At 41.5% G+C, this 24723-nt stretch overlaps 2 protein-coding genes and 1 long non-coding RNA gene across 3 annotated transcripts; 1 reads left to right on the forward strand and 2 right to left on the reverse strand.

Annotated features, from left to right (window-relative positions):
* Nucleotides 1-2785: 2785 nt before the first annotated feature.
* Nucleotides 2786-4074, forward strand: LOC119727112. Its single transcript, XR_005270896.1, has 2 exons — nt 2786-3577; nt 3759-4074. It is a non-coding gene; the product is annotated as an uncharacterized LOC119727112 (long non-coding RNA).
* A 1161-nt stretch (nt 4075-5235) lies between these two features.
* On the reverse strand, nt 5236-6285 carry LOC119727383. Its single transcript, XM_038199251.1, has one exon. It carries the CDS (start codon nt 6283-6285, stop codon nt 5236-5238), a length of 1050 nt encoding a protein of 349 aa, XP_038055179.1.
* Nucleotides 6286-12892: 6607 nt separating this feature from the next.
* LOC119728710 lies at nt 12893-22826 on the reverse strand. The gene is made up of 8 exons (XM_038201048.1): nt 22636-22826; nt 20866-20992; nt 19612-19668; nt 19309-19433; nt 16929-17040; nt 15576-15704; nt 14763-15074; nt 12893-14497 (listed from the first exon to the last, which is right to left on the reverse strand). The coding sequence occupies exons 1-8, from the start codon at nt 22722-22724 to the stop codon at nt 14315-14317; spliced, it is 1134 nt and encodes a 377-aa protein (XP_038056976.1). The 5' UTR covers nt 22725-22826; the 3' UTR covers nt 12893-14314.
* Between the last annotated feature and the right edge of the window lie 1897 nt (nt 22827-24723).

The following is a 24723-nucleotide window of genomic DNA, read 5'->3' on the forward strand; positions in this document are numbered from 1 at the left end:
TGGCATGTAGCTTAATCCCTTAGTTGAGGACTGTTATAGTTATGATATAACTGGCATGTTATTTATTTCTCGACGTTATTTTCAGTTGGTTAAATCTGTTCTCCAATGACCTAACTTACGCCTTCAGTTCAGTTGCAGATGTACCGACTAAACACGCCAGGTTCCCTTCCGCACACTCTGAATGATAGGCAAGCATGTTTTACAATGCCATTCACCTCGGCTTGGAGGCTCTTCACAGGATGGGTAGTGAAACCATTCAAAGCAATGACTACACTCGGCCATGCTGACATTTACCGCTCCTTCATTACAAGGAAGTCTGCAGTGACAATACACGGAAACAACTTCGATTTTTCCCACAGGAACGCGACGCACGCTCACTATAGGAAATAGCGTAAAGACACCTGTATCCAAACAATGAAGAAGATGGCGCCTCATTTGTATCATACTTCACGTGAATCTCTCTTTGCGCATATGTCATACGCAAAGGCAAACGCAAACACTCCACAGCTCGATCAATCAGGTTGCCTCTGTACCATCTCGAATTTGATGAGGAACTCCTCATTCTTGGTTGACACGATGGAGGCCTGTAGGAATGCATCAGCATTGGTACTACACAAAGAATCAAATACTTTGGTGTGTTTGTTCTGTGCTCCTAGAGATGAGACTGTAAGCCAGTGGTTTTTGTGGTGCACCACCTGAACAAAAGGATGAGAGATATTGAAGGATGGGTTGTAGCCTTGTAGGGCTGCATTAATGACATTATCGTTGAGCCACCCCTTATCACCCGCAGTACAATCCTTATCAGACTGTGTCAAGATGATGTCTCTAACTTTCATCCAATGAGCAGGAGCCGATTGAAATTCCTCTGGCCCAGCGATGGTGTGATCCACTATGGCAGGATCTTTAGATGACTTAATTGAGAGTGTCATCAGCTGTCTTGCATACACAATGTATTCTCGACGAAGCGATTGTAGCTCGGTCATCTCTGTAGCATCAGAGCCAGTCACTCCAGATAACTTGGACTTCCCGTCAGTGATGCTATCTTCAGAACCAGCAATTTCTTCAAATTCATCTGCATCTTCAGGACCAGTCTCTCCAGTCAACTCGGACTTCCCGTCAGTGATGCTAACTTCAGAACCAGCAATTTCTTCAAATTCATCTGCATCTTCAAGGCCAGCTTCTGAACTTTCAGTGGTATCCATATCATCAACAAATCCGCCTTCTGTAATTTCTACCTTATCTTTATTTATATTTGTATGTGGAAAAGGGCTAGTCCAGACTCGCATTATTTATTACATGAAAGGAATTTAACAAAATGAATGATTCAAAGAATGCTCGCAAGTAGATAAGTGAATTGTTAAGTAAGATTTGAGGCTTTGCATGATAGAGATACTAAATAATGAAAGGTTTGCGGAAACACCATGTGCGAATAATTTCTCAACTAAGAGAATGGTTCTGAAAAGAACCAGAGTTATAAACTCGACGTTCCGGTCAGTATGCTCTGATCGTCTTCAGAAAGTGGATTGTTCTATCGCACTTTTTAGACTCTTCAAACAGAGGAGAATAGGCTATTCAATATGTTTGTAGAATGCATAGGAGAGGAAAAGTAATAGTAAGAAATTTGGAGGAGTGGAAAGAAAGTAAGAGGGTTATATAAAACAGAGGGGTTTTCTGGTTCAGACAAGAAAGCTCTAATCTCTTCTGTGAAGTTTAGGTGGCTCTGAAAAGAGCCGTTTGGTTTGTAAGTTTGACAGATGAACTATCTGCGTCTCCCACCCTGTGAAGCTGGAAACAGGCCCTCCTTCTGCCCTGCAAACTCTGCGATGATGTTGAAGACTCGGTGTGCTCTCCACCACTCCGTACGGTCCTGGATCTTGGCATCAATCAGGCTGAAACCTGCTGTTTTGACTAATGCTAGTAGGTCCTCCAGCGAGGCGAGCTTCAAACTGTATGCGTTCAGAGTCACGTTCCCCAATTCCACTGAGCATTCTGCCAGTTTTCTTTTCCACGAGACAATCATCTTGGGAGGGCAAAAGCTGCCAAGTGGAAGGGTAGGTATGATTTTATTGACTCTGAGCCAGTACGGAGTCTCGCCGCGCGTGAGGGTTTGTTCTAGTTTTGTTGCCTGTTTCCGAACCCAATTTCTCAGGCTGGCCAGGCGGATTACTTCTAATTTGGCAGGGTGTACCACCTTTAGTGCATCTAGAGTGGGCCTGATTTGCCTGTCTCTTTCTTGCCTTTCTTGTCTTCTTAGACGGGGTGGAGGCGGAGGGGGCGGCTGGCGGAGGCGGAACAGTATTTAATCGTCGTTGGTGTCAATGAACATCAGCAAATCTTGATTGGCCTCATCGTTTCTTGAGCCGGGGGTGGGAGGGCAGACAAGTTCTAGTAGATTGTCCATCTTACATTTGGAGCTTGTCTTGAGATATGAGGCTAAAATTCTCAAACTATCGCTTTTATACCGTTCTTGTTGTATGTCTCAACCCCTGACTTATTTTGAGGTTTAGTATACAAACTGCGATAGGCAGGAGATTAAGCCCGGTTTGTTAATAATCATGTATGGGATGCACAGCCGTATGATAATTTGATTGGCCTCCTACTCCACATGTGACTTAATGACGTAGTGTGTTTGTAGGCTGACATGGAATATTTGGAGTCTAGGTTCGATTCCAAAGATACAAATGCGCGCCCCTTCGACTGCTGACCGGGTGGTCGGGGGAGAGGATCCGGGAATCAATGTGTTTAATAGGAAAGGGCGTAATCATACATACATGTCGCCACTACATGTTAAGTTAAATAGAATGGAGTTTGGCCGCCACCATGCATTTCGGGAAAAATGCTTCACAGAAGCTATCTTTGACAATCTCAAAAGATGCGTCCCGGGGTAGGTCGAGTTTTTGAATTCCTCCTCCCCTGATTGCCAACAGAAAAGTGTCAACTAAATGATGCAATTCAAGAGAAGCTAAAATATCTTCCATCTTCAGAAGAGGCACAACTGAACAGCGCCATCCAGAGGCACAAAAGCGCCACCTAGACGATGCAAGTGGCATTGCAAGGGCTGACGTGACGGGCGACACGACGGTGCGGGCGGCGATGCGACAGGTGACAGCAAGACGCGACAGGTGACGGACGCGACGGAGGGCGACGGCACGATGCAACGGACAAGGGCACCCATAACCACTGCAAAAATCAATGGGGAAATTAGGCGACGCGACAGGCGACGGCACGACGCGATGGGCGACGGTACAGGCGAAGCGACAGCACGACGCGACGCACATTTGTCGTCTTTAGAACACCATATAGGGGTGTGATAACATAGAGCAGACACCTGCCAGTGTACCTGTAATTGATATAATTGATGATGGCTGTGATAGGTTACGAGGGCATCGTGGCCGTTGTTGAAGGTTTAACAGACAGTGATAATGGTAACTTTTTTGCAGTAGTGCAAGAGGCTCGAAGTGCTTGATGAAGCGGTTGCCAACATGAGGATTTCAGTCTGCCACTGCAGTCGATTGAGGAAGGCAAAGAGATCGAAAACGCACTCTGAACAGACTTGGACACCTTCAATGAGCAACTGGTGAGTATTAAAATCCATGCGAATTGCAAAAAGGAACTACATCCCTTGCATGTAGTTGCTCAAATCTAAAAGAGTGTTCACACAGTTGACTGATGTCGATGTAGGGAAAGTGCAATCTCCAAGAATGTGTATGCAATTATGTTGCTGGTAATACTTTCATCCATCTTTCATGTATTTGCAGGTGTCGTTCTTGGGTACGAATGGAGGAAACAACAGTGACGATTGTATACGGAGAACAGCACCCAACCTCCTGTAGAACCAATTTGCCCAAGGATTGAATCTGCGAGGTTGAGGAAAGAAGCGAGCATTTGAAGTGCTTCTACTTAATGGCACGTTGGAAAGTAGGGGACAGCTACTATGCCATGGTCCTTAACCAAACTCTTTATATTTGCTTCAGTGCACTTGTTTTGTTTTGAGATGATTTGTCCCACTCACACATTTGTCCTTATTTATTAATAAAAAAACATGAATAGGCGAATAAATTATGTTGCAGAGTACATGCATATGTTGATAAAGTAATTCATTATCAGTTCAGAATGAATAAGTGTTAGAAGGCATAATAGCTGAACCATGATACCTTCCCAATACCACACTCCATGGTCAGTCCTTTCACTGTACATCCTGTTGTTCCACAGCACATAACATTACACCATGGACCTTATATTTAGCGGTTGAATGGCTTATATTGGCCAGTGATTTCTTGGCCCATTTATATCAGGCTTCCAGCGGTAAACATAAATCTGCGTATTGTAGGCAGAACTGTGCATATATCTCTCCCATCATATTTCAACAGTTCTTCAAACAGTTTGTGTGATTTGCAAGGTCCATTCATATATGGCTGGATGTGAGCCACATGTATCCTTAGAATCAGTTTTGTGTCCAGCGGGAGAGATTTGTACAGGAGGAAGTCATTCTGGAGCAATTCCTGAATGACTCCTGCTGGTGCTGGTCTACCTGTAGCTCACACATTCCATCCATTCAATGCCAGGGAGCACCTTTGAAGTGATATCATTTGGTTGAACCGCATCTGACAAGAGGGACGTCCAATGCATCCCAAACTGCTTCCTTGTTTGGTTTCAGGAATCAGTTGCTGTAATATCACATTTCTCACATTTACTGTGACTGAAACTAAGTGTAGGTGCACGTAGCTCATCAGATCCAATGTTGATTGGCAGTAGGTAACAGTTCACTGGGCAGCATGTTGTAGTGACATCCAGCAGCGTTAAAGAAAGTAGAATTGTCCATGACAGGAGAAGAGTTTCTAGATGTAAATGGGTTTGCGGCTTGTGAGTTGTCATCCTGTTGTTTAAAAATCACATCATGCAGTCTCAGCTACCAGGTTGGGGCTGGGTCATACATGTAGAGTCTGTGTGAAAAAACAAAGACATATCTTTCATAGGCGTAGCAAAGTCATTTATATTGGGGGGTAGACGTGAAAAAGGGCACTCGATATATCTATGCTGAGAGAAAGACAGGTTCTTTTTTTACAGATAAAAAGGGAGCGGGGACATAATTTTCGTACTGTTCAAATTGGGCGCACATAGATAACCATGTTCACTATCATGAAATAATAGGTGAAGCTCTTCATGGCAGAACATTGTCATAACATGATTATTTATGTTGGTTTTACACTGGTTTTTTTTTACACTTACGTGAATTTATTTGAACAAAGCAAAGAGGGCCATTCGGGCCATTCGGTTGTGATGTCCTTGTACGAATTCATTGGCCACCTTTTGGAGGCCGATAGCATCCATTTTCTCATTGTACACGTCTGCGATCATCAAATGGTTTAGACGTGTTTGCTTCATCGTTGATCGCAGGTACGTTTTTATCCGTCTGAGAGTGCTGAAGGACCTTTCACTGGTAGCGTTAGTCGCAGGTGCTGTCGGTAGCAATTTGATGAGTTTTATTACCTCACTCATCAAGTCCCTTTGGCCAGGGTGAAGTTGCTGGCATTCCTTGACAAGTTCGCTTATCATTTGGCAGGAGCTGACACTACCCTTTAGGAGCTGAAGATGGGCTTTGAGCATCTCTTCTGTGAAGTCTTCATTGAAAAACTGGACGACAGTGGTTAACTCGGTCTGGTAATCTGCTCCTGACATTGCCAAAAGCAAGAGCTGCTCACAGTGCGAGTATATCTTGAAATCCGGTTGCTCAAATCTGTCTGTTATCGATGTGACTGCTAGGTCAAGAGCTTGGTAATAAATCTGCCTGAAGTATGCATGTGGCGTCGATGGATACTCTGGGGCTGCTACACCACCGTAGCACTCTTCAAGTTTCTTTGGGGTACTACGACGCCGTGGAAGTACAGGCGCCCCAACATCATTTTGTTTGGACTCTCGAAGCACCTTTGCCCAGAACATTTTAAAGGAGTCATCGGATCGAATGCTTCTGAGAGCATTTACGGTCATTGAAGCGATTCGTTGTGATTCACAGGCTGATAGCTCTCTCTTCTGAAGTGTCGTGCTAAGACTGTCTGCATTTGCTAGTACGACAGCTACCAATGACAGCCCGAAGAAGAATTCAAATTTCTGCATCTGGGAGGCGACGCCCTGAACTCTCGCTTTGGTTTCTGTGTCCTTATACTCCTCAAGGCACCATATCCACAAATCAAGTACTCTGTAGAATACTGTGAATTGCCGAGGAACGCATGGTCCATCTCGTTGGACAGAGAAGGCGTATTTTGCTTGTGTCCCCGCCCATAGCATTCCGAATCTTTTCAAGCTGGACATCACGCTTTGGCGACAACTTTACAAGTTTTGTGATTTCGTGAGTGGTTTCCAGGGCCTCCCTCATCGGCTTTGATTGTTTGATCGTGTCAGCGCATGCTAGATTGAGGGCATGTCCGTGGCAGTGCGTAAAGAGAGCTCTGGATTTGATTGACTTAATTGATGTTGCAACACCACTTCTAGCTCCAGTCATCGTACCCATTATAGCATTGGCCTCTGCACCTAGCCAGTGATAAATTCAACCGGGTAAGGACATCCTTGATCATAGTTGTGATGGTCTTGGCGTCTGTTCTGTCAATCTGATACAATCCAATAAAATTCTCGTGGGTAATCAAATCGTCATCCACCCAGCGTAGGCAAATTACCAATTGCTCACGACTAGATGAATCTGTTGTCTCATCTGCAATAATCGCATAAAAGTTCGCCTGTTGTACTTTTTGAGCAACTTCTCTAAGCACTTGCTTCGCTAGTAGATCGATCATTCGTTTTGTATTTGAGGAGATGTGTATTTCTCCTTCTTTCTATCCAGCCAATCTACAATCTCTACAACATCGCTTGACCTCAATTTGAGGAGCTGAATGAAAATAGACTGTGCATCATTGTCATGTCCACGTAGCGTTAAGTCCTACCGTGCAAGAAATCGAACGGTTGATAGAATCATCAGGAGAGCGTTCCTTCTTTGCTCCTTTTCATCTAGATGTTGCACCGACAGCTGTTCACCTACATTGCTTGTTGATGTAACTGTCTCAAACATAGCAACAGCAGTTCTGTGGAACTCCGACTTTTGTTGTTTGAGTAAAGACCCGGGGCACCAGCATTCACAGCTGTCTTGGGCCAAGGGGCACCGACATTTTTAGAAGGGACAAGTGAGGGCACAGAATGTTTTGTGAGGGCACAGAGGGCACTAACATTTTGTTTCAGTTGAGGCACAGGGGCACCAATATTTTTCAGTTAGGGAACTGGGGGCACTAACATTAGGGCACAGGGGGCACAAACATAGTTCAGTAGGGGCACAGGGGGCACTTATATTTTTCAATGGGGGCACAGGGGGCACTAAAAGTTTTCAGGGGGCACCAACATTTTGCAGTGAGGGTACAGAGAGCACTAGTATTTTTCAATGGGGGCACGGGGGAACTACAAGTTTCCAGGGGGCACCAACATTTTTCAGTGGGGGCACAGGGGGCACTAATATTTCCAGTGAGGGCACTAATATTTTTCAGTGGGGGCATTGGAGGCACTAACATTAGGGCACAGGGGGCACAAACATAGTTCAGTAGGGGCACAGGGGGCACTTATATTTTTCATTGAGGGCACAGGGGGCACTACAAGTTTTCAGGGGGCACCAACATTTTTCAGTGAGGGCACGGGGGCACTAATATTTTTCAATGGGGGCACAGGGGGCACTACAAGTTTTCAGGGGGCACCAATATTTTTCAGTGGGGGCACAGGGGGCACTAATATTTCCAGTGAGGGCACTAATATTTTTCAGTGAAGGCATTGGAGGCACTAACATAAGGGCACATGGGGCACAAACATAGTTCAGTAGGGCACAGGGGGCATTTATATTTTTCAATTGGGGCACAGGGCACTACAATTTCCAGTGAGGGCACACTCAGGCCACCAGCATGAATGACATTATATTATTGAAGCTATAGAGGATAAACAAAATTTGTTTTATTCTTTAAATTACTTGCTTAAAAAATGTCGCGATATTCTGGCACTTGGCGGCTTGCTGTTTCAGCCCCTCATCCCGCTTTCGCTATAACCTCTCCTTTGGGGGCATTATTACAACCTAGTAATGACGTATTACGTATGCCTCGTGTGCATCCAACGTCATTGTACATTTGTTATAAATACATTTGTTATACACCATTCTGCGGTTTGACACATTTCTTGTTCATAGTCTTCAGGGGGCTCCAACATTTTTCAGTGAGGGAACGGGGGCACTCATATTTTTTAATGGGGGCACATGGGGCACTACAAGTTTTCAGGGGGCACCAACATTTTTCAGTGAGGGCACGGGGGCACTAATATTTTTCAATGGGGGCACAGGGGGCACTACAAGTTTTCAGGGGGCACCAATATTTTTCAGTGGGGGCACAGGGGGCACTAATATTTCCAGTGAGGGCACTAATATTTTTCAGTGAAGGCATTGGAGGCACTAACATAAGGGCACATGGGGCACAAACATAGTTCAGTAGGGCACAGGGGGCATTTATATTTTTCAATTGGGGCACAGGGCACTACAATTTCCAGTGAGGGCACACTCAGGCCACCAGCATGAATGACATTATATTATTGAAGCTATAGAGGATAAACAAAATTTGTTTTATTCTTTAAATTACTTGCTTAAAAAATGTCGCGATATTCTGGCACTTGGCGGCTTGCTGTTTCAGCCCCTCATCCCGCTTTCGCTATAACCTCTCCTTTGGGGGCATTATTACAACCTAGTAATGACGTATTACGTATGCCTCGTGTGCATCCAACGTCATTGTACATTTGTTATAAATACATTTGTTATACACCATTCTGCGGTTTGACACATTTCTTGTTCATAAAAAGACTTCACTTCTAAGATGCTCTAGTGGCTTATTTTAGAACTATTGACAATGGGCACGAGTGCGTTTGCACGTGTAGGATGTGATTTTGATTGCCCCCTAAAAATATTTCCTTGCTCCCCAATTGCCCCCCCCCCCCTCCAAATTTAGAGTCTGGCGCTGCCACTGGCAACACTATGACCCGGGGTAAACATGATACAGAGCCAGAAGATGTACAGTTATCTTCCATTACTACGTCTTCACCATTCTTATAGCATAGAAGAATGAGAAACAGATTTTTATACTTTTTCCCATTCACGCATATAAAAAGCCTTTTTAAAGACTTTTTTTTTTAAAGCATAATCTTCATTCATTCATACTTCTAACTTTTATAACTTAATTTAAATGTATGATGTTAAAAAAGAATTAAGTTCAATGCAAGTTTAACTGATGAGTCATGAATTTGACGAAAGGGCAATTAGCAGCTTTAAAACTGAAAATTTAAATGTGATATAAATTGTGTTCACTTTTGTGATGATAGACATTTGCAGTATCTCATCAGTGAGAAAAATTTGCCACTGAATGATTGTACAGCTTGAAGAGATCAGAATTACCCTAAACATTTGAGACAGGGCCAAAAGCTGCTGATTGGCCTCTTGAACAGAGCATTATGTGGATAAACGGTGTACTCAAGTACCCCCTCAACGGTAACAGAACGAGTGAGAGCTAGGAAGGATGCAAGAATACATCAGAGTTGTAACGTCTCGAGTCCATGACTCGACTCGAATCACAATTTTTGTTGACTGGACTCGAGTCCCTATGGGTAAATGACTCGACTTAACTCGAGTCACTGTGAGCACATGACTCAACTCGACTCGAGTCCCTCATCAGAAGACTCGACTCGACTCGAGCGAAGGCTAATAGGACTTGATTCCTAAAAATAAAAGCAAAACTTTACGAAAAATATTTGCAATGACTTACCGTGCAAAGTGTATGTTCATAAACATGGCACCTTGCGAATACAGTACAGTACAGCGGCTGCTTGTCGAAAACACAAACGTGTGTCACAGACCCTCACCTTGTGGTTGTGGCACGCACAAATTATATCAAGGAACCTGACTTTAAACACATTTTTCAATTTGTGGTTTCATCATTGGCTTTGGGCCATTTCTTATTAAGCTCTTGGATTCGAACGCCGGTGTGGACGGTAATTCTGTCCCCCATTAAAAGTGTCCGGGGGGACAGAATTACCTAGGTAAAAGTGTCCTCCCCGGCCCGTTAATTCTTTCCCCCTTCAGGTAATTCTGTCCCCTCCAGGTTTTTTTTGTCCCCCTAGTTTTGCAACGCAGAAGGCCATTTCTCCATATTGTTTTGATGAATTCACTCTACAAGGTATACATTTTTTTACTCTTTAGTCTGCCCTTCATGAAGATGAAATTTTTTTAACTTTTTGGTCTCTTTCTTAGATGTGAAATGTGAACACAATGTTTCGATCGATTCGGAGTACGGTGTAGCCCTATTCTACGGCGGACGCCTCCTTGATATAACGCCTACTTGGATTGGTCTGCGTTCCCATCGTAGCGCGTAACGAAATTTCCTATTGGATGAATTTCCTTTGTGTAGTAGGATACATTATGTACACATGCGATAAACGCTGCCACAAATCTTGCAGCATGTACTTGCGGCGATGCGCGCTCACGAACATAACACGACTCATCGCATAGGTGATACTTGCACGGGGACACATTTACCAAGGGGACACTTTCAACGTTGGGCAGGGGGACATATTTACCAGGGAGGGGGACAGATCTACCTAGGTAAATGTGTCCCCCCGGACAGATTTACCGGGTCACGAGCCGGTAAATTTGTCCGGGGGACAGAATTACCTGCCACACCGGCTACATTTTTGCCCTCCTTTAAAAATTAAATAGATACATGCCCACTTTTAAATAATCAGAAACAGTTTTGTATTTAGAATTAATATATGGCATCATCCACAACCAAAGTGCAGGTGATTTTTCATTTGCCAACTTCAGTGTAAGAAGTATAATGAATAAATTCGATCATTTTAAGATATTGATGTCTACAAATCCATTTTAATATCCATCCGTTTAAAGAAAACATTTTTGTTTGATGTTGGCAGTGATCAGAGAAAAAAAAAACATTCTAGACCCGAAGCCAAACCAGATATATGAGACCGAAGTTTCACTTCCTGTTAACTGTTAGTGATACATTGTGATTTTCTTTATTATATAGTGTTAAAATATTTGTGACTCGAATTGACCCGAGCTAAATATTTGACTCGACTCGATTTGACTACACACTGTGATTCGACTCAACTCGGCTCGGCTCGACTCGACCTTCTTGACCTAATGACTCAAGTTGACTCAAGTCACAAAACTCAGTGACTCGTCATACAACTCTGGAATGCATTGCAGCCATAACAGACTTTCAAACGCGGGTTGTACTTACTAGAGTACAATCATCTTGCTTAAAGATCAACTGCATGTGTGGGAACCAGCACACACATGCAGTTTGTTCCACACACGAGGCATTCGCCAGTTGCCACAAAGTAACATGTATGTACAAAATCCAAAGAGCAACCAACATAAAACAAATGTCGCATGGTAGCTGACAACTTTATCAGGAGACAGTTCATTAGTATTTGAACTTGTAAAATGTGAAGAACACCCTGGTACGATCAGTCTACAACATTAAGTAGACCCTTCCTCCATCAACAACTTCAACACGAAGACATTGCTTTAATTTCATTACACTCAACTGCTGCAGCATTGGGAATACAAGTGAACTCGAATTTTTTTAAAAAGTTTTTAACATGTTCATTTTACTGAGACAGATAGCAGAAGTCTGAATATCATCCATTATCCACGCGGATGTTATCGGTGTGATGTTTACGCACGCGTGTAGCTTGAATTACGCGCATATAGAAAGTGCATGTTGATTGGTCAGTTTCTCGAGTTTAGTCACAGTCTAGTTGAATAATTAATTGCCGAATCTGTTTACGTTTAATAGACCTTGGTCGGCTTTTATTCTGATTATAGTGTTAATCATCGTCGGACTTGAACAGCGCAAAGTACGGCATGAGCTGCCCCCACCTATTGATTTTACGAAGGCCAAATGTCAGGACAAAAAATCTCTGTATATTTCAGCATTGATTTGCTGATGACCCCCCCGCCCCCCTCGCCCCCGCCAAAAATCCTTGATCTTCACCTGGAAGTGTACGACATTTCCCCCTGTTGACTCTGCTTTATTTTGAAGAGAACGTTTTTAATTAGGCCTGAGGAGTGAGGACCCATGTTGCTCAGAAACGCCCAGTGAGCCTTATCAATGCCGGGGCTTTGTCATTCTTCAAGCAGGAGATCACATCTGTATCTCTGGTAAATATCAATAAAGAGAGAAAATATTGCTGTTAAAAATTTACAACCTATGCAATTGAAATGCTTGAAAGTTGCTTTCATGGAAAAAAAATCGTGAGTTTTGTGACCCATATAAAAAGCCCCCCCCCCCCCTGAATATTTGGAATCTGAAGAAAGAACAGTCATTATGAGTTACCATGATTAGCTGGAAGAACATAAAGTCCCTTTTTCCGCGATGTTGTTCGTATTTTTTACCAAAACCTTTCTTTTTCGCGAGTGGCTGTAACGTCCCTTGGAAAGCGAATAGCGGTAGTTATTGTCTAATGTAGCCATGATATACGTTTTGAACAGCGCCCCCATGGGAAGATAGTGTCCATCCCCCCCCCCCCCTATTTGTTTTCACGGAGGGCAGATGTCCGATGAAAAAACTTGTCAAACCTCCATTTTAACATCAAGCCCCCAACGCCCCTAAAGGATGAAGCCTGGCTACGCCGCTGTCTATCAGTTGAAGATGAGACAGACTATGTTCCCTTCAGAATTTTTTTTCTCTCAATTTTGTTTAATGATATTTATTTATAATATTGCATAGGAATATAAATTACGTCTGCTCTGAATATTGTGTTACTGGCTGAATGTTTGTTACTTAAAGAGACATGAAATGTAAGCAAGAGAAAAAAATAACGATCATTCATTAGACGTATAAGTAAGTATATAACAAAATATTCGTACTTATAGAAGGGCTAGGATAATAGCCAAATCAAATAAAACCAATCAACTCCCAAACTACTGGGGGTTTTTTTCAGTGCGATTTGATCAATACTTATAGTACAGATTGTATTTCAAGTTAAATTGAAAGGTAAAGCAGTTTGACAACAGTATAGCAGACCAAAATAAATATCTCAGTGCTTAACACAACCGATTAACTAAGCAGAAAAACCAAATTATATAGACACTAAATACAACTAACCGACAAGTTATAGCTGACTGAACGTGATTGACAAATACCATTTATACACATTCATTAATCGGTAAAATGTAAAGAATAACCACGCTATCACCTCCAGAAATACTCACTTGAAGTGTTAGTTAAACAATGGAAAGTCAGTGTATACTAAAACAGATCATTATTCTATTACATGATTACAAAAATAGAGGTAACACCTAATTCGAGAGATTGATTTGGATGTAAATGAAAAAAAGCCGATTATAATCAACCAATTAGTGAAACAATTAGTGAAACAACAACTTTAAACCGACCGATTGCAACACCAAATCAACACCAAAATTATGCGTAGTGTATCTTATTAAAAGACTTACCTTAAGTTTACCAATACATGTACATGTGCATACAAACCAGTAAGGATTGGAATACAATTAACATTAGCACCATACATATAATTTAAAATTGTATGTCAATAAAGGTTAAAAATCTTATCTGACTACATGCAAAATAAAAAATACAAAAAGGGGTGGAAGTAAGTCAAACCACTGTTTATCTGGATACACCCTTGGCATTTCAAAATGAGCTAAAACTGAACTTACTTTACAACAAACGATCAAGAAACCATAAAAAAATTGCAGTTAAACATAATCTCAAGACAAACTCGACCGAATGAAAACTTAACACTCACTGATTTACACCAATTTCAATCAATCTGTTTCCGCTTACTGCAAGGCTACTCAATCGCATACAAATCAACGTATTTCCATATGCCTTTTAAGGGGAAATTAATTTCAGACTAAACTTTTGCAAATTAATATCCAAACTGTTTCAATTTCAATTTCTTTTCCCATCTTTGGGAATTTAATTGTGAATAATATGCATTTCTGGCCAATTAAAACATTACGTGACATCATTTGGAAGGAAGGCTTAGCATAATACACTTGGTGCAATTTTAACAAGGTTCTGAATTCATTGAGAGAATGAAACATTCACAGGCGAATTCGGCCAGTTCAGGATTGACATTTTCCCTCGTTTTTTTTTTATATTTTGTTGCTTTTTTGTAAACCACGGCTGTGATGGATTTGCATATTCTTTTTTTTTGGGGGGGGGGGATTCCGAGGACCATTAATCGTACATCATTGTTTGATGCGTTAAGTGTCTTCTACTTGTGAGGCCCGGAGGGTGTTTGAGTTTCTGTTAGTGTTTCGATTGGTGTTTAGACTCGAGACTCCGGCATTCTGTCCCAGCTGCTTCGTCCCAGCTTGGGCCGTGTTACGCGCTGCTACCAAGCCCCACTGTGGATGCCTGGTCCGCTTACAAAGCATCGTGGCAACCTGTTGACAGGCAAGAAATAAGCAAATCAGACCTGTTTAAGTTGTCTCCAGGCATAGCTAAAGTGCCGTCTAAGAGGAAGGTATGACCAAACCAGTCTCGAGACAAGAAATAAATGCGCTGAACACGCTGCAAAGGAAGATGTATAGAGACCTGCGCTATCTATATTGTAGGCGTACCACTTGCTCAATGGTAAGTACATGTATATGCGAAGCCGCGTCGTTGGGATGTTGGTTTTTGTGTGTGTGTTTGTGTAATATACCATACCTCGTGTGCTTGGCCCAGGATGCAACCAGCCTGCAGCAATGCCTGCCTCATACCAGCGATCCTCTCTATATCAGCGCCCCTGACCGCGTCCTCAATCAACATAGTCCGGTAGCCAAGACTCTGAGCATCCATAGCAGTCTGACCTACGCAGAAGTCGTAAGCCAGACCACAGACGTAAACGTCAGTGATGTCTCGCTTTGTCAAGTCAGCCATCAATGCGGTGTTGATGCGTTTGGTTTCGTCCTTAAATATCGAATAGCTCTCTACCTCAGGATTAGTACCTTTCAGGTGAATCAGATGGTTCTCTGCTATCTGTGGATGATAGACAGTTCAGAGGATTTTGTTAGTAGAATCTTAATTCGATAACAACTAAGTTTTGTAAGAAAGGAAAAGTGGATTTTTTTCTTTTTAAATACAATTGTTTATAGATACATTCCCGTAGGCCGACATGTAAAGTGGACACTGCCATTTTTTGCGTAGTCAAAAAAATTTTCGCTGGATAAATATTCATTACGTTAGAAAATTACACTCATTTGAACTATGATTGACCTTTTCCGAAAAGTTTTCGATTTCACTTAAAGCGTCAGTGTTTATTGTATTGAGCACCCCGAAAAATCAGCTCTTTCACTGTGACGTCGCAGAGAAATCCCTCCCAGATCAGATCAGCAAATTTGTTTTCGAATTATGGCCGTCCCACTTCCCAATTCCAACGGTGTCAATGTGTATCAATTTTCTCACATCAATTTTCTCTGTGCAACTGATGAAATATTATTGTTTAAATTTCCCCCCTCCAAAAAAAATATGTCTGCTTACCTTCAGATCAGGATGTAAGTCCGCCCCTTTCGTTCCCTGGACACAATGAGCTGGCCACAGAATCTGGTCGAGTAAGGGCGGGATGTCGAAGACAACACGGTCGTATAACTTGGCTTCTTCCGCCTTTACCTTGCGTTTAAGAATTAAGAAATATCCAACGGGCAATAAGGATGGGAGCAATAATAGATACTAAACGTCATGCAGTATAAATGTTCATTATAAGAACAGGTTCTAGTTTTATAAACAAACATTATATTTGATTCTTCCGTAGAACTAAGACATGCAACAATCAATAACAGATTCATCGTCAGAAGCAATGAACCAAACTTATTTGAAGTTCTTTCATAGACTATTAGGACAACAAAGAACCAGTAACAGCTGTGGACTACGCAAAAAGATTACTTCTTCTAGTGGTTATCCACTGAGCATTCTCTTTTCCTTAGACGAAACCAAAGTATATAGCCTACTGTACCGCGAGTTAAAACAATCAGTGTTGTTTGCAAAACATTACCCATACCATTTGTACATTTTGAGATATATGATTAACCCTCTCACTCCCATGGGCTCCAAAAGTCCAACGCCACTTCTACCTATTGGCACCAAGCCATTCTGCATTTTTCGAAAATGTAAATAGCGCCCTCTCATTATGCGTTGTGTATTTAACTCTATGATTGAAGCATTCCTCCCGCCCCCACCCCCAATGCAATGTTGCTAGGGGAAGTGGCCAGTTTGTCTGCACGCCCGATTTCCAACAACATTGAACGGGGGGGGGGGGCTTGAACTAGATCCTAAATACATAGATTGTATTTGCGCGTGTCCGGTTACATAATCTTGGTAAACACATCAAGGGTAATAAACATGCAGGCGGTTTGGAAGTTCACATATTGTTTACATTTGCTGGGCAAGCAATGGGCTCTGTCCTCCATGCATGAGGTACGAGGGCACTACACAATGATGTTTCCAAATGCTCCTGGTAATCGAGACTCCTGAGTACTTTATTCTCCTGGGAGCCAAAGGGTTATTTAATCTGATAAAAAAATCTGCTAACAGCATGCAGACGCAGGTACTATTGTACGTTGACGGTAAAAACACCCGGTGAAATCAGACCCTTCGATGGAACAAATTATACTCAGGATAATTCAATAGACACAGTGATTTGGAATCGAAGAATCTGCTCTATGTCTAGTCCCACCCAAATGTAGACCCATACAAGAGAATTTTGGTAGGAAGGAACAACCCCTACATATTTCCAATTCTTCGTTAGATCAGGTTTCGAGTGCAAAGTTGTTACTCGCTACCTTTCAAAGTAATGTTAAATCTTTAATTTTTGCTTTCTAAAGTTATTTATACTACCTTGCTTGACGAATGAAGTTTCCTCAGGCTCAAGTTGTCGAAGAATGACAAGTGAGTTGTTGGATGATCGTCTTTTGTGTAAACGACAACGTCAAATTTCAAATCCACGAGTCTGGGAAAAGATAAATCAAGCAGCTGTACTGACGAACAGTTCGTTAACCATCAGGTAGAGTGAGTGTAAAATGCGTGATATTTTAACCACAATTATGACAGGTGCACATAGTAGTTCATTACTGGTCGTTTATGGTCACGAAGTATACTAATAAAAAGCTCGCTAACTTGCTGCATATAGCTTTTCTGGAACACTGCATGCCTGGCTGACTGACTACCTTAATTCGATCACTAAAGGTAGTCTTGAGTGGAAAGGAATCTGGTGAGAAGATGATGAACGCTGGCGTACCTCAAGGCTCCGTACTGGATGCCCTGCTATTTATCAGACCTGACAAACCAGTCTATCCTGTATGCATATGATGCGACCATAAGGTCCTTCATCAGATTCAAACATGACAGGAATCCTGCAGCTAGTTACTCATCCTCCCCTTAGCTCTTTCGACACTACACTTGGCGGAAGTTGATAGAGTGGATCTCCTGTGCCTCACCCTCAGCAACAACCCGTCTTGGAACCCCTTGGTTACCAAAATGATGAAGTCTGCTGGTCAGCGGCTGGGACTTCTGAGAAGAGTCTCTCCTTATATCTTGCCGGCTCAGAGAGCCATTATCTGCAAAGCTACGATACGCTTTAAGATGAAGTATGCGAGTACTGCCTGGCTCCATGCAACACCACTTCCCTTGCTCAACTTGATTCATTCAGAACAGAGCCAAGCGTGTATCATCGGACTCTCTAGAGATGAATACCTAGACCATCGTATCCATCCATTGAGTCACCGCAGGGCAGTAGGAGCAACAACCCTATTCCATCGTATTTTTTATCAGGAGGCTCCAGAACTTCTGTCTCAGCTGATGCCAAACAGGTATATTCCAGATCCAAGGTGTCAGCAGTCTGTCCGTCCACGCGACCTGGCAATGGAGGTACCAGGATCAAACCGAGTCAGCCATCAGAAGTCTTTTTTTGTTTGTTTGTTTGTTTGTTTGTTTGTTTACTATCTACGGCTTAAATATGGAACTACCATCCTGCCCACAAACCCACTATCAGGAAATTGGCCAGCTTTAGTAGGGAGGTGAATCGCTATCTGGGCGACACACCATCAGCAGCAGTCTCTATTAATCAGTAACGTTTCTTGTTAAGGCCCAGATATGCCTTGTGTAAAAATACAGAGGGAACTTTTAAAAACGTTTGAAGAGAGCATGACTTGAATCCAGGTACAGCTACATCCCAACAACTTTATCTCTGACATCTGGCCCTCTGGGCGGATATTTTGTAAAAGAAACATGTCACAGGAGATCTCACGTCCACCCTGCAACTGTATCATTTGTTAACCAAAAATCTAATGTAATTAGGTATTGAATAGTGCGGTGCCTTGCAGTGTTGCAGCATTGAAAGTAAATGTTGTTAAAATGAATGTGGTGTTTAAAGTAAATGAAGTAAAGTAAGAGCTGAACATAATCAACGTGGCCTCGGGTCGGGAAACAAGTGCAGTTGCAGTTTGAAAATCACACCGTGTAATCTGTACTATATTGCAGTGAACATGTTTATAATAAAAATGGACGAGAGAATTCCAAATAATATTGACAATTAACGTTAAACACGCAATACACGTTGCAAATTTAGTTTACCAAGCACATGTATGCCTACATGACAGAAATCTAACTCTAATTATGGGATCGAATCAGAGTAATTAAAAACAAGTCTCCCATCCAGGGGTAAACTATTGAGAACGTGGATGAAAATCACATTGGGAAGGACGTTTGCAACTATTCTACTTATGAATTCTGTTAGCAAACAAGGTTTGCAACTGAGGTTTACAAATTACACCAAATCAATTGCAAAAACATCATTGTCTTACGTTTGGTTACGAAGAACCTGTTCTGAGAATGTAGTTTCGACGTACAGAAACTAAAGGTGAACACTGTCTAATTAAAGCCTTTTATTTCCATCATTTTTGTTGGTTAGCCTACTTTTGTCCATTTGGGAATAATTTTCAATGCACAAAGTGCTGAATTGTTTGCATATAAACGGAAAGGAAAGTAAGGAATCAAGGAGAACACCTCAATAATCAAGTTTTTCAAATTGAATGACGATTGGACACTAATTGATTGATTGACGCAATTTGCATGTCTATTGCCATGAAAATGAATAAGAATAGGCAGCATGATCAAAATGGCTAGAATACGTACGATCAAAAAAGAGGAATTTGGGCGGGAAAACCTGTAATATGGGGTGCACGGACTCCATACCAATGTGTCAGCTTAAGCAACATACTTATTAATGACAGGTAAAACCTCTGCGCCATCTTGGCAAGCTGGGCAGCACTTCAGATCCATAGAACCATCCACGAAGTCATTCTGAACATCTATCACAACAAGGGCCGATTTGGGACACAATATCTAGAAGGGTGTAACAAAAAAGTGTCATAAATTGTATATTCCCATTTGAGATGTATCGTTAATTGAAAAACGACTTCTGCTTTCGGATGAACGTGAACCTTTTTGTTTATTGTAAATGGAAATATAAGAGCAAAACCAATGGAGAAAACACGTAAACCATCTCAGGCCTACAGTTTACCTGATTAAACCAGTTCTCCCAGCAGATCTCAAAGTCATCCTTGTTTATTACTCCTTTCTGTCAATAACATTGGCACAAACAGAAACATTTGGTCAGTAGGTGTATACTATTATATAGTACATTGTACAAGACTACATTATCAGAATATCCCCATGACCTAATCACCAAGGTAGTTCATGAGCAGTATAGGCGCTGCGCGGGTCGAGATGGGGGCAGACAGGGACAATTCCATTTCCTACAACTTCCTGAGTTATAGAGGGTGTCCTGAAAATAATAGTGCATGTAAACCCCGCCATTTTCGCCAATTTACCACCGGAATTTACTGCAAATGTTTACTTGATCTTCAAGGTTACAGATTTAGCTTGAGAATATCGTTTGTTTAATTAAGATTGCTTTTGTAAATCCAGAGATATGTTTGAATAACCGCAAAGCCGAAAAAAAAACATTCTGTGCCACTTTTAGGAAGCGAGTGCTTCAAAGGTCAGACAATGCCAGTATGGCTCTTTTGATAAGATTATCCCCATGGGTGTAAGACAAACATTCCATTCACACAACAATGTAGGGTTTTGTTTTTATGTTGAAACAATTTAATTGTACAGACAGGTTCATTTCTTTAAAACTTCAATGAAAGAGTTCAATTAAATATAAATAAATATTGCACACTCTGCTTAAAAATGTTGAAATCACTAACAGTAAAGTGATTTGGTTTTAGACTAGGACTATACTGATTTTAACTGCTTCACAGAAAGTGGCACAAAATGGGTTTTTTACTTAGATTTACAAAAGCAATCTCAATAAAACAAACGGTATTTTCAAGCTAAATCTATTACCTTTTTTTCAGAATGCCCTGTAGGTCACGTCCAGCTTTGTTTTGTACATAAACTCAGTTGGCCAGTCTGATTCAATTAAAAGCGATTCATTTTTATACCCCGCTGTTGTCATACTTGTAATAATCGTCTGGATATTAGATAGCATGTTTGATTTTCTTCGGCACTCATTAATACACTTGTCCTTAACACCCCCAAGGAGATTTTGGTGCCGCCTCTATTCGTACAGTTCGTGTGTACAATATTCGGAATATCAAATCAAGGCAACTCAAAAATCCGATTGTTTAACTGTTATTCACAATCACAAATTTCAACTGAAATTCTGAACTTTACAAAAGAGATTTCTTGTCACATTGTACAACTCACATTCACTTGTACTGCCCCTTAAGGGCAGCAACTACGTAGGCCCCTATGCCGATAATATTACCTTACTACAGCTCAAGAAATCCATCATAGCCATGGACTCGTACTTGGAGACAACGTTGGACCTCCCGTCCACCACGAAGAGATCGCTGCAAAGTGTGTGGAACTCATCTTCGTTTAAGACGTCATCCCTGAATTGGAGATGGCGAAGGTATCATTCTGATTCGTGCTATTTTCGGGAAATTCGTCTCATGTGAAGATTGGCATTGAATTGAAAAAGTTTCATTTTTCCCATTTTTCATTGCTCCAGGGCGTGCATGGCGACAAAGAGACGACCAATTTAGGTTTTCCAGGTACTTAAACATTATTTTGTATCATTCAAGGCAAGGCAGTTTACTACAACCCAGGAGTATAAATACGTACCTGTGAAGGTATAGACATCGTTCCGCTGATCTCAAGGTACTGTTAAAATATTGTCTCGTGGCCTGATGAACAGGGCTAATTGTGAAGCGATTTGAGACCTTTGGTACAGCGCTATTTTATAAGCACCTCACTATTAGTAAACACCATCGCATTATTGATATTCATATTATTGATATTCACCAAAAACATTCAAATGTAGTACATGTTAAAAATCAGAATCACCAAGTGCAGGATACAAACCACTGTGATAGCGAAACAGAATACTGCAAGCTACCACCCCAGAGCGATATAGCAACGTACTGCTCGTGCCACGGGGACGAAGTTGATATCATGAGGTCCTGCAGCTATAGGCAATCTCGTTACTCAAACACATTTTACTTTAAAGGTACTGAGGAGGTTTGTCAGTCATTGAGGATTTATTTATTAAAACTAGTTAGTAAACTTCGGGAACAACCTCCAATAGTTTTTTTGGGCGACATTATACGTGGTTTGGTTAACATTGTACGTGGTTTGGACGTGTCCCGACGAGGTTTTAGTCGACATTTGACAATGCATAGGATTAAATTACCATAGCTCAAGGCGTACTGTACTTATGTAGTTGATGCCTGCATCATTATCACAGTTGCATTATAATTATACAATGTACTGAAATCATTGCTACTAAAAACATTGGTGCTGGAAAAAAGTTCCTCAGATGCACCCAAAATCGGCCTCCGTAGGGGCAATGTTATTCTTTTCATTTATCGACGCAGCAGATCGAACGACTATGCATTCGCAAAGATAAGGTTTGCTATAGATACAGGGTCCGAAGGTTGCACGCTTCGGTGTGATTGTTGTGTACATAATTGTGTGGGATGTTGTAATTTATACTGATAGAATGGCTCGGAAAAGATTCATTCGATCGTCTTGTAATGATAAAATTAATTCTTGCAAAAAAATAGTTAGTGGTATGACGTTTCGACCCTAGCAGAGTCTTTCTCGAAGGCTAAATGACAAGACTATAAACATAAACAGGTACACAGTAACTTGTACCTGTTTATGTTTATAGTCTTGTCATTTAGCCTTCGAGAAAGACTCTGCTAGGGTCGAAACGTCAGGCCACTAACTATTTTTTTGCATTTATACCATAGGTCCTTTTGGTTGGTAAGCAGTTTGCAACAGCTAATTCTATTTTTCAAAATTAATTCTTCTCACAATTCAGAACACTCGTGAATACAGAATGCTAATATATCCATTACGCAATGTATAAAGTGCATCTTGAAAACTTTACTTGATTTACCTGATTTAAAAATCAGGTCAGCATATTCAAAGTTTGCGCTTCGATTTATCACGAGAATTTATTTGCGGTGCAAATTATTTATAAAGGACGCTTGGAATTCAGATTGTGACTTCATGTTGGATACCATCATACCTGTCTTTATCGAAGTGTTTAAAGCAAGCGTCTCTCAGATCTGTGCTTTGAGGATGATAGACAGCATCAAAGCCACTCCAACGTGCCATTCTCCAGCAAACAGAGACCTAGGCCCCATTCCTGTATGCGTTTAGGGCTCAAGTCGGGTTCGGTGATCGGTCTGTGCCGTATGTATACGCAACAACTATCATCAGAATACACTCTTTATGACGCGCGCCCTCATGTGTCAGTCCAAGATGGATTTCATGTATTTTGATATGTTAGTGTAGTCTGGTTCCCACACCTGACAATTCCGCGACGACATGACGTACAGGGTGAGTCAAAAAAAGCGGAACCCAAACCCCCCAAAATATATTTCATATTAAAAAAAAAATAGGTAGCACCAAAAGTATTGTCTGGAAAGCGAATTTCATAAGCTACCTTTAGATGAACAAATTACTGAAATTGCTCAATCTGTTCAGTCACCATTTAAACGCACTGACACTATAACCTGTTTCGTTAAAAAAAAATCAATTTACTATGTATTCTGACTGTTCGGAACAACAAAGAGAATGACACAGAATACTTGTTTCATCAACTGTAATCAACAGTAGTACACAATATTTTTATTGACAACCCTGGTTTAAAATAGGCAAACAATATGATTTATAAAATCCATCTGTTTTTAAAAAGAAGGGCCTTCAAAAGGACTTGTTGAATATTTTTAACTTTTAAAACTGAGTTTTAATCGCTGGAGATGTTTATAGACTGTTGTGACGACGATTTTAGGGTCATTGAGGTTTTAGGGTCATTGTGTTTAAAATGGCGATGTTCTATGAACGGATTGAGCAATTTCAATATATTTTCATCTAAACGTAGCTTATGAAATTGGCTTTCCAGTCATTATAATTTTAGGTGCTACATATTGTAACGGACAGTTTGTGTAGAACTTTTGATGTGGCTCCAGACATAATAATAAATAAATAATAATTGTGCTTATATAGCGCTTTCCATCTTATAAACAATCTCAAAGCGCTTTACAATTATTGCCCCGTTCATCAGGCCATGGGACCACGGGGCAGCCGATATCAGCGCTCAATCGGTCCTCGACCCTCACAGGTACCCATTTATACACCTGGGTGGAGAGAGGCAATTGTAGTTAGGCGAAGTAAAAAAAAAAACATGTTTAGCGTCCCCGCCCGCTTCCTTTTTAGAGGCCGCCTCCTTTTTTTTTTTTTTTTTTTTTTTTTTTAAAGACAAAAATTGATACATTTTAACGATCTCTGACGAAAAAAATCATATTTTTAGACTTTTATACCATGTAGAAAGCTTTGGAAATAGTCAATGAGTCCAAGTGGCGGCCATTTTGAAAAAAGCTGGTAACCATCTTGAAAAATAGCCCGGCCGCGTTGTCTTGAAAAATGTGTCGGGCGGCCATTTTGAAAAAAAAAAAAAAAAAAAAAGGGCCTCCTCCTTCCTTTTTGTCAAAGAGGCAGGACGCTAAACATGTTTTTTTTTTATTTGCCTTAAGTGTCTTGCCCAAGGGCACAAATACCATGTTCCCGGCAGGTTTCGAACCCACGCACCTTTGTACATGAGGCAAACAACGTAATCACTGGACCATGACGTTCGACATCTTCATACAGAGTTAGAAATACCGTCGGTATGTCCCCTTTTCTTGCGTTTTACTCGACCTTTACCTACCAGTGCGAATCATGATGAAGCCTTGAACAACGAGCAAGCCCGTTTCAGTGGTCCGGGGACAGAAGTTGATGTAAGGCCGGGTTGTTGCGTGAATGGGGCGACCCGCAAGCAGGGAGGCCGCTGCAAGCGATGATAGCCCTACTGTTGATGTGGAGCCCCGTCCTGTGATACCGCCGAGCATGGCGGCTGTCCTGGGGGTGTTTTTCCAGTCCTGATCCAACTGCGATTGAGAACACCAGCTGTACATCGAAAGCTCCATCATTGCGGACATCGCCATCGATGTGTTCTGCTTCATCGTCGTTGACTGCTCCGCCGGTATAATTCAATTCAATGCAATTCAATTTATTCATCATGTCAGCATGAAATTCTCCTTCTCGCTTTGCACATAAAATTCCAAATACCTAC

The sequence above is a fragment of the Patiria miniata genome, unplaced genomic scaffold, assembly GCF_015706575.1.
Source record: "Patiria miniata isolate m_02_andy unplaced genomic scaffold, ASM1570657v1 HiC_scaffold_20, whole genome shotgun sequence".
NCBI lineage: Eukaryota > Metazoa > Echinodermata > Asteroidea > Valvatida > Asterinidae > Patiria > Patiria miniata.

Coding starts and splice junctions, on each gene's coding strand:
- LOC119728710 (XM_038201048.1), bottom strand. CDS start 22,724: ATGGCACGTTGGAGTGGCTTTGATGCTGTCTATCATCCTCAAAGCACA. Junction 17,041..19,308: donor GTTTTACCTGTCATTAATAA/GTATGTTGCTTA, acceptor ATCTTTTCCCAG/ACTCGTGGATTTGAAATTTG. Junction 15,705..16,928: donor AACTTCATTCGTCAAGCAAG/GTAGTATAAATA, acceptor CTTAAACGCAAG/GTAAAGGCGGAAGAAGCCAA.
- LOC119727383 (XM_038199251.1), bottom strand. CDS start 6,285: ATGCTATGGGCGGGGACACAAGCAAAATACGCCTTCTCTGTCCAACGA.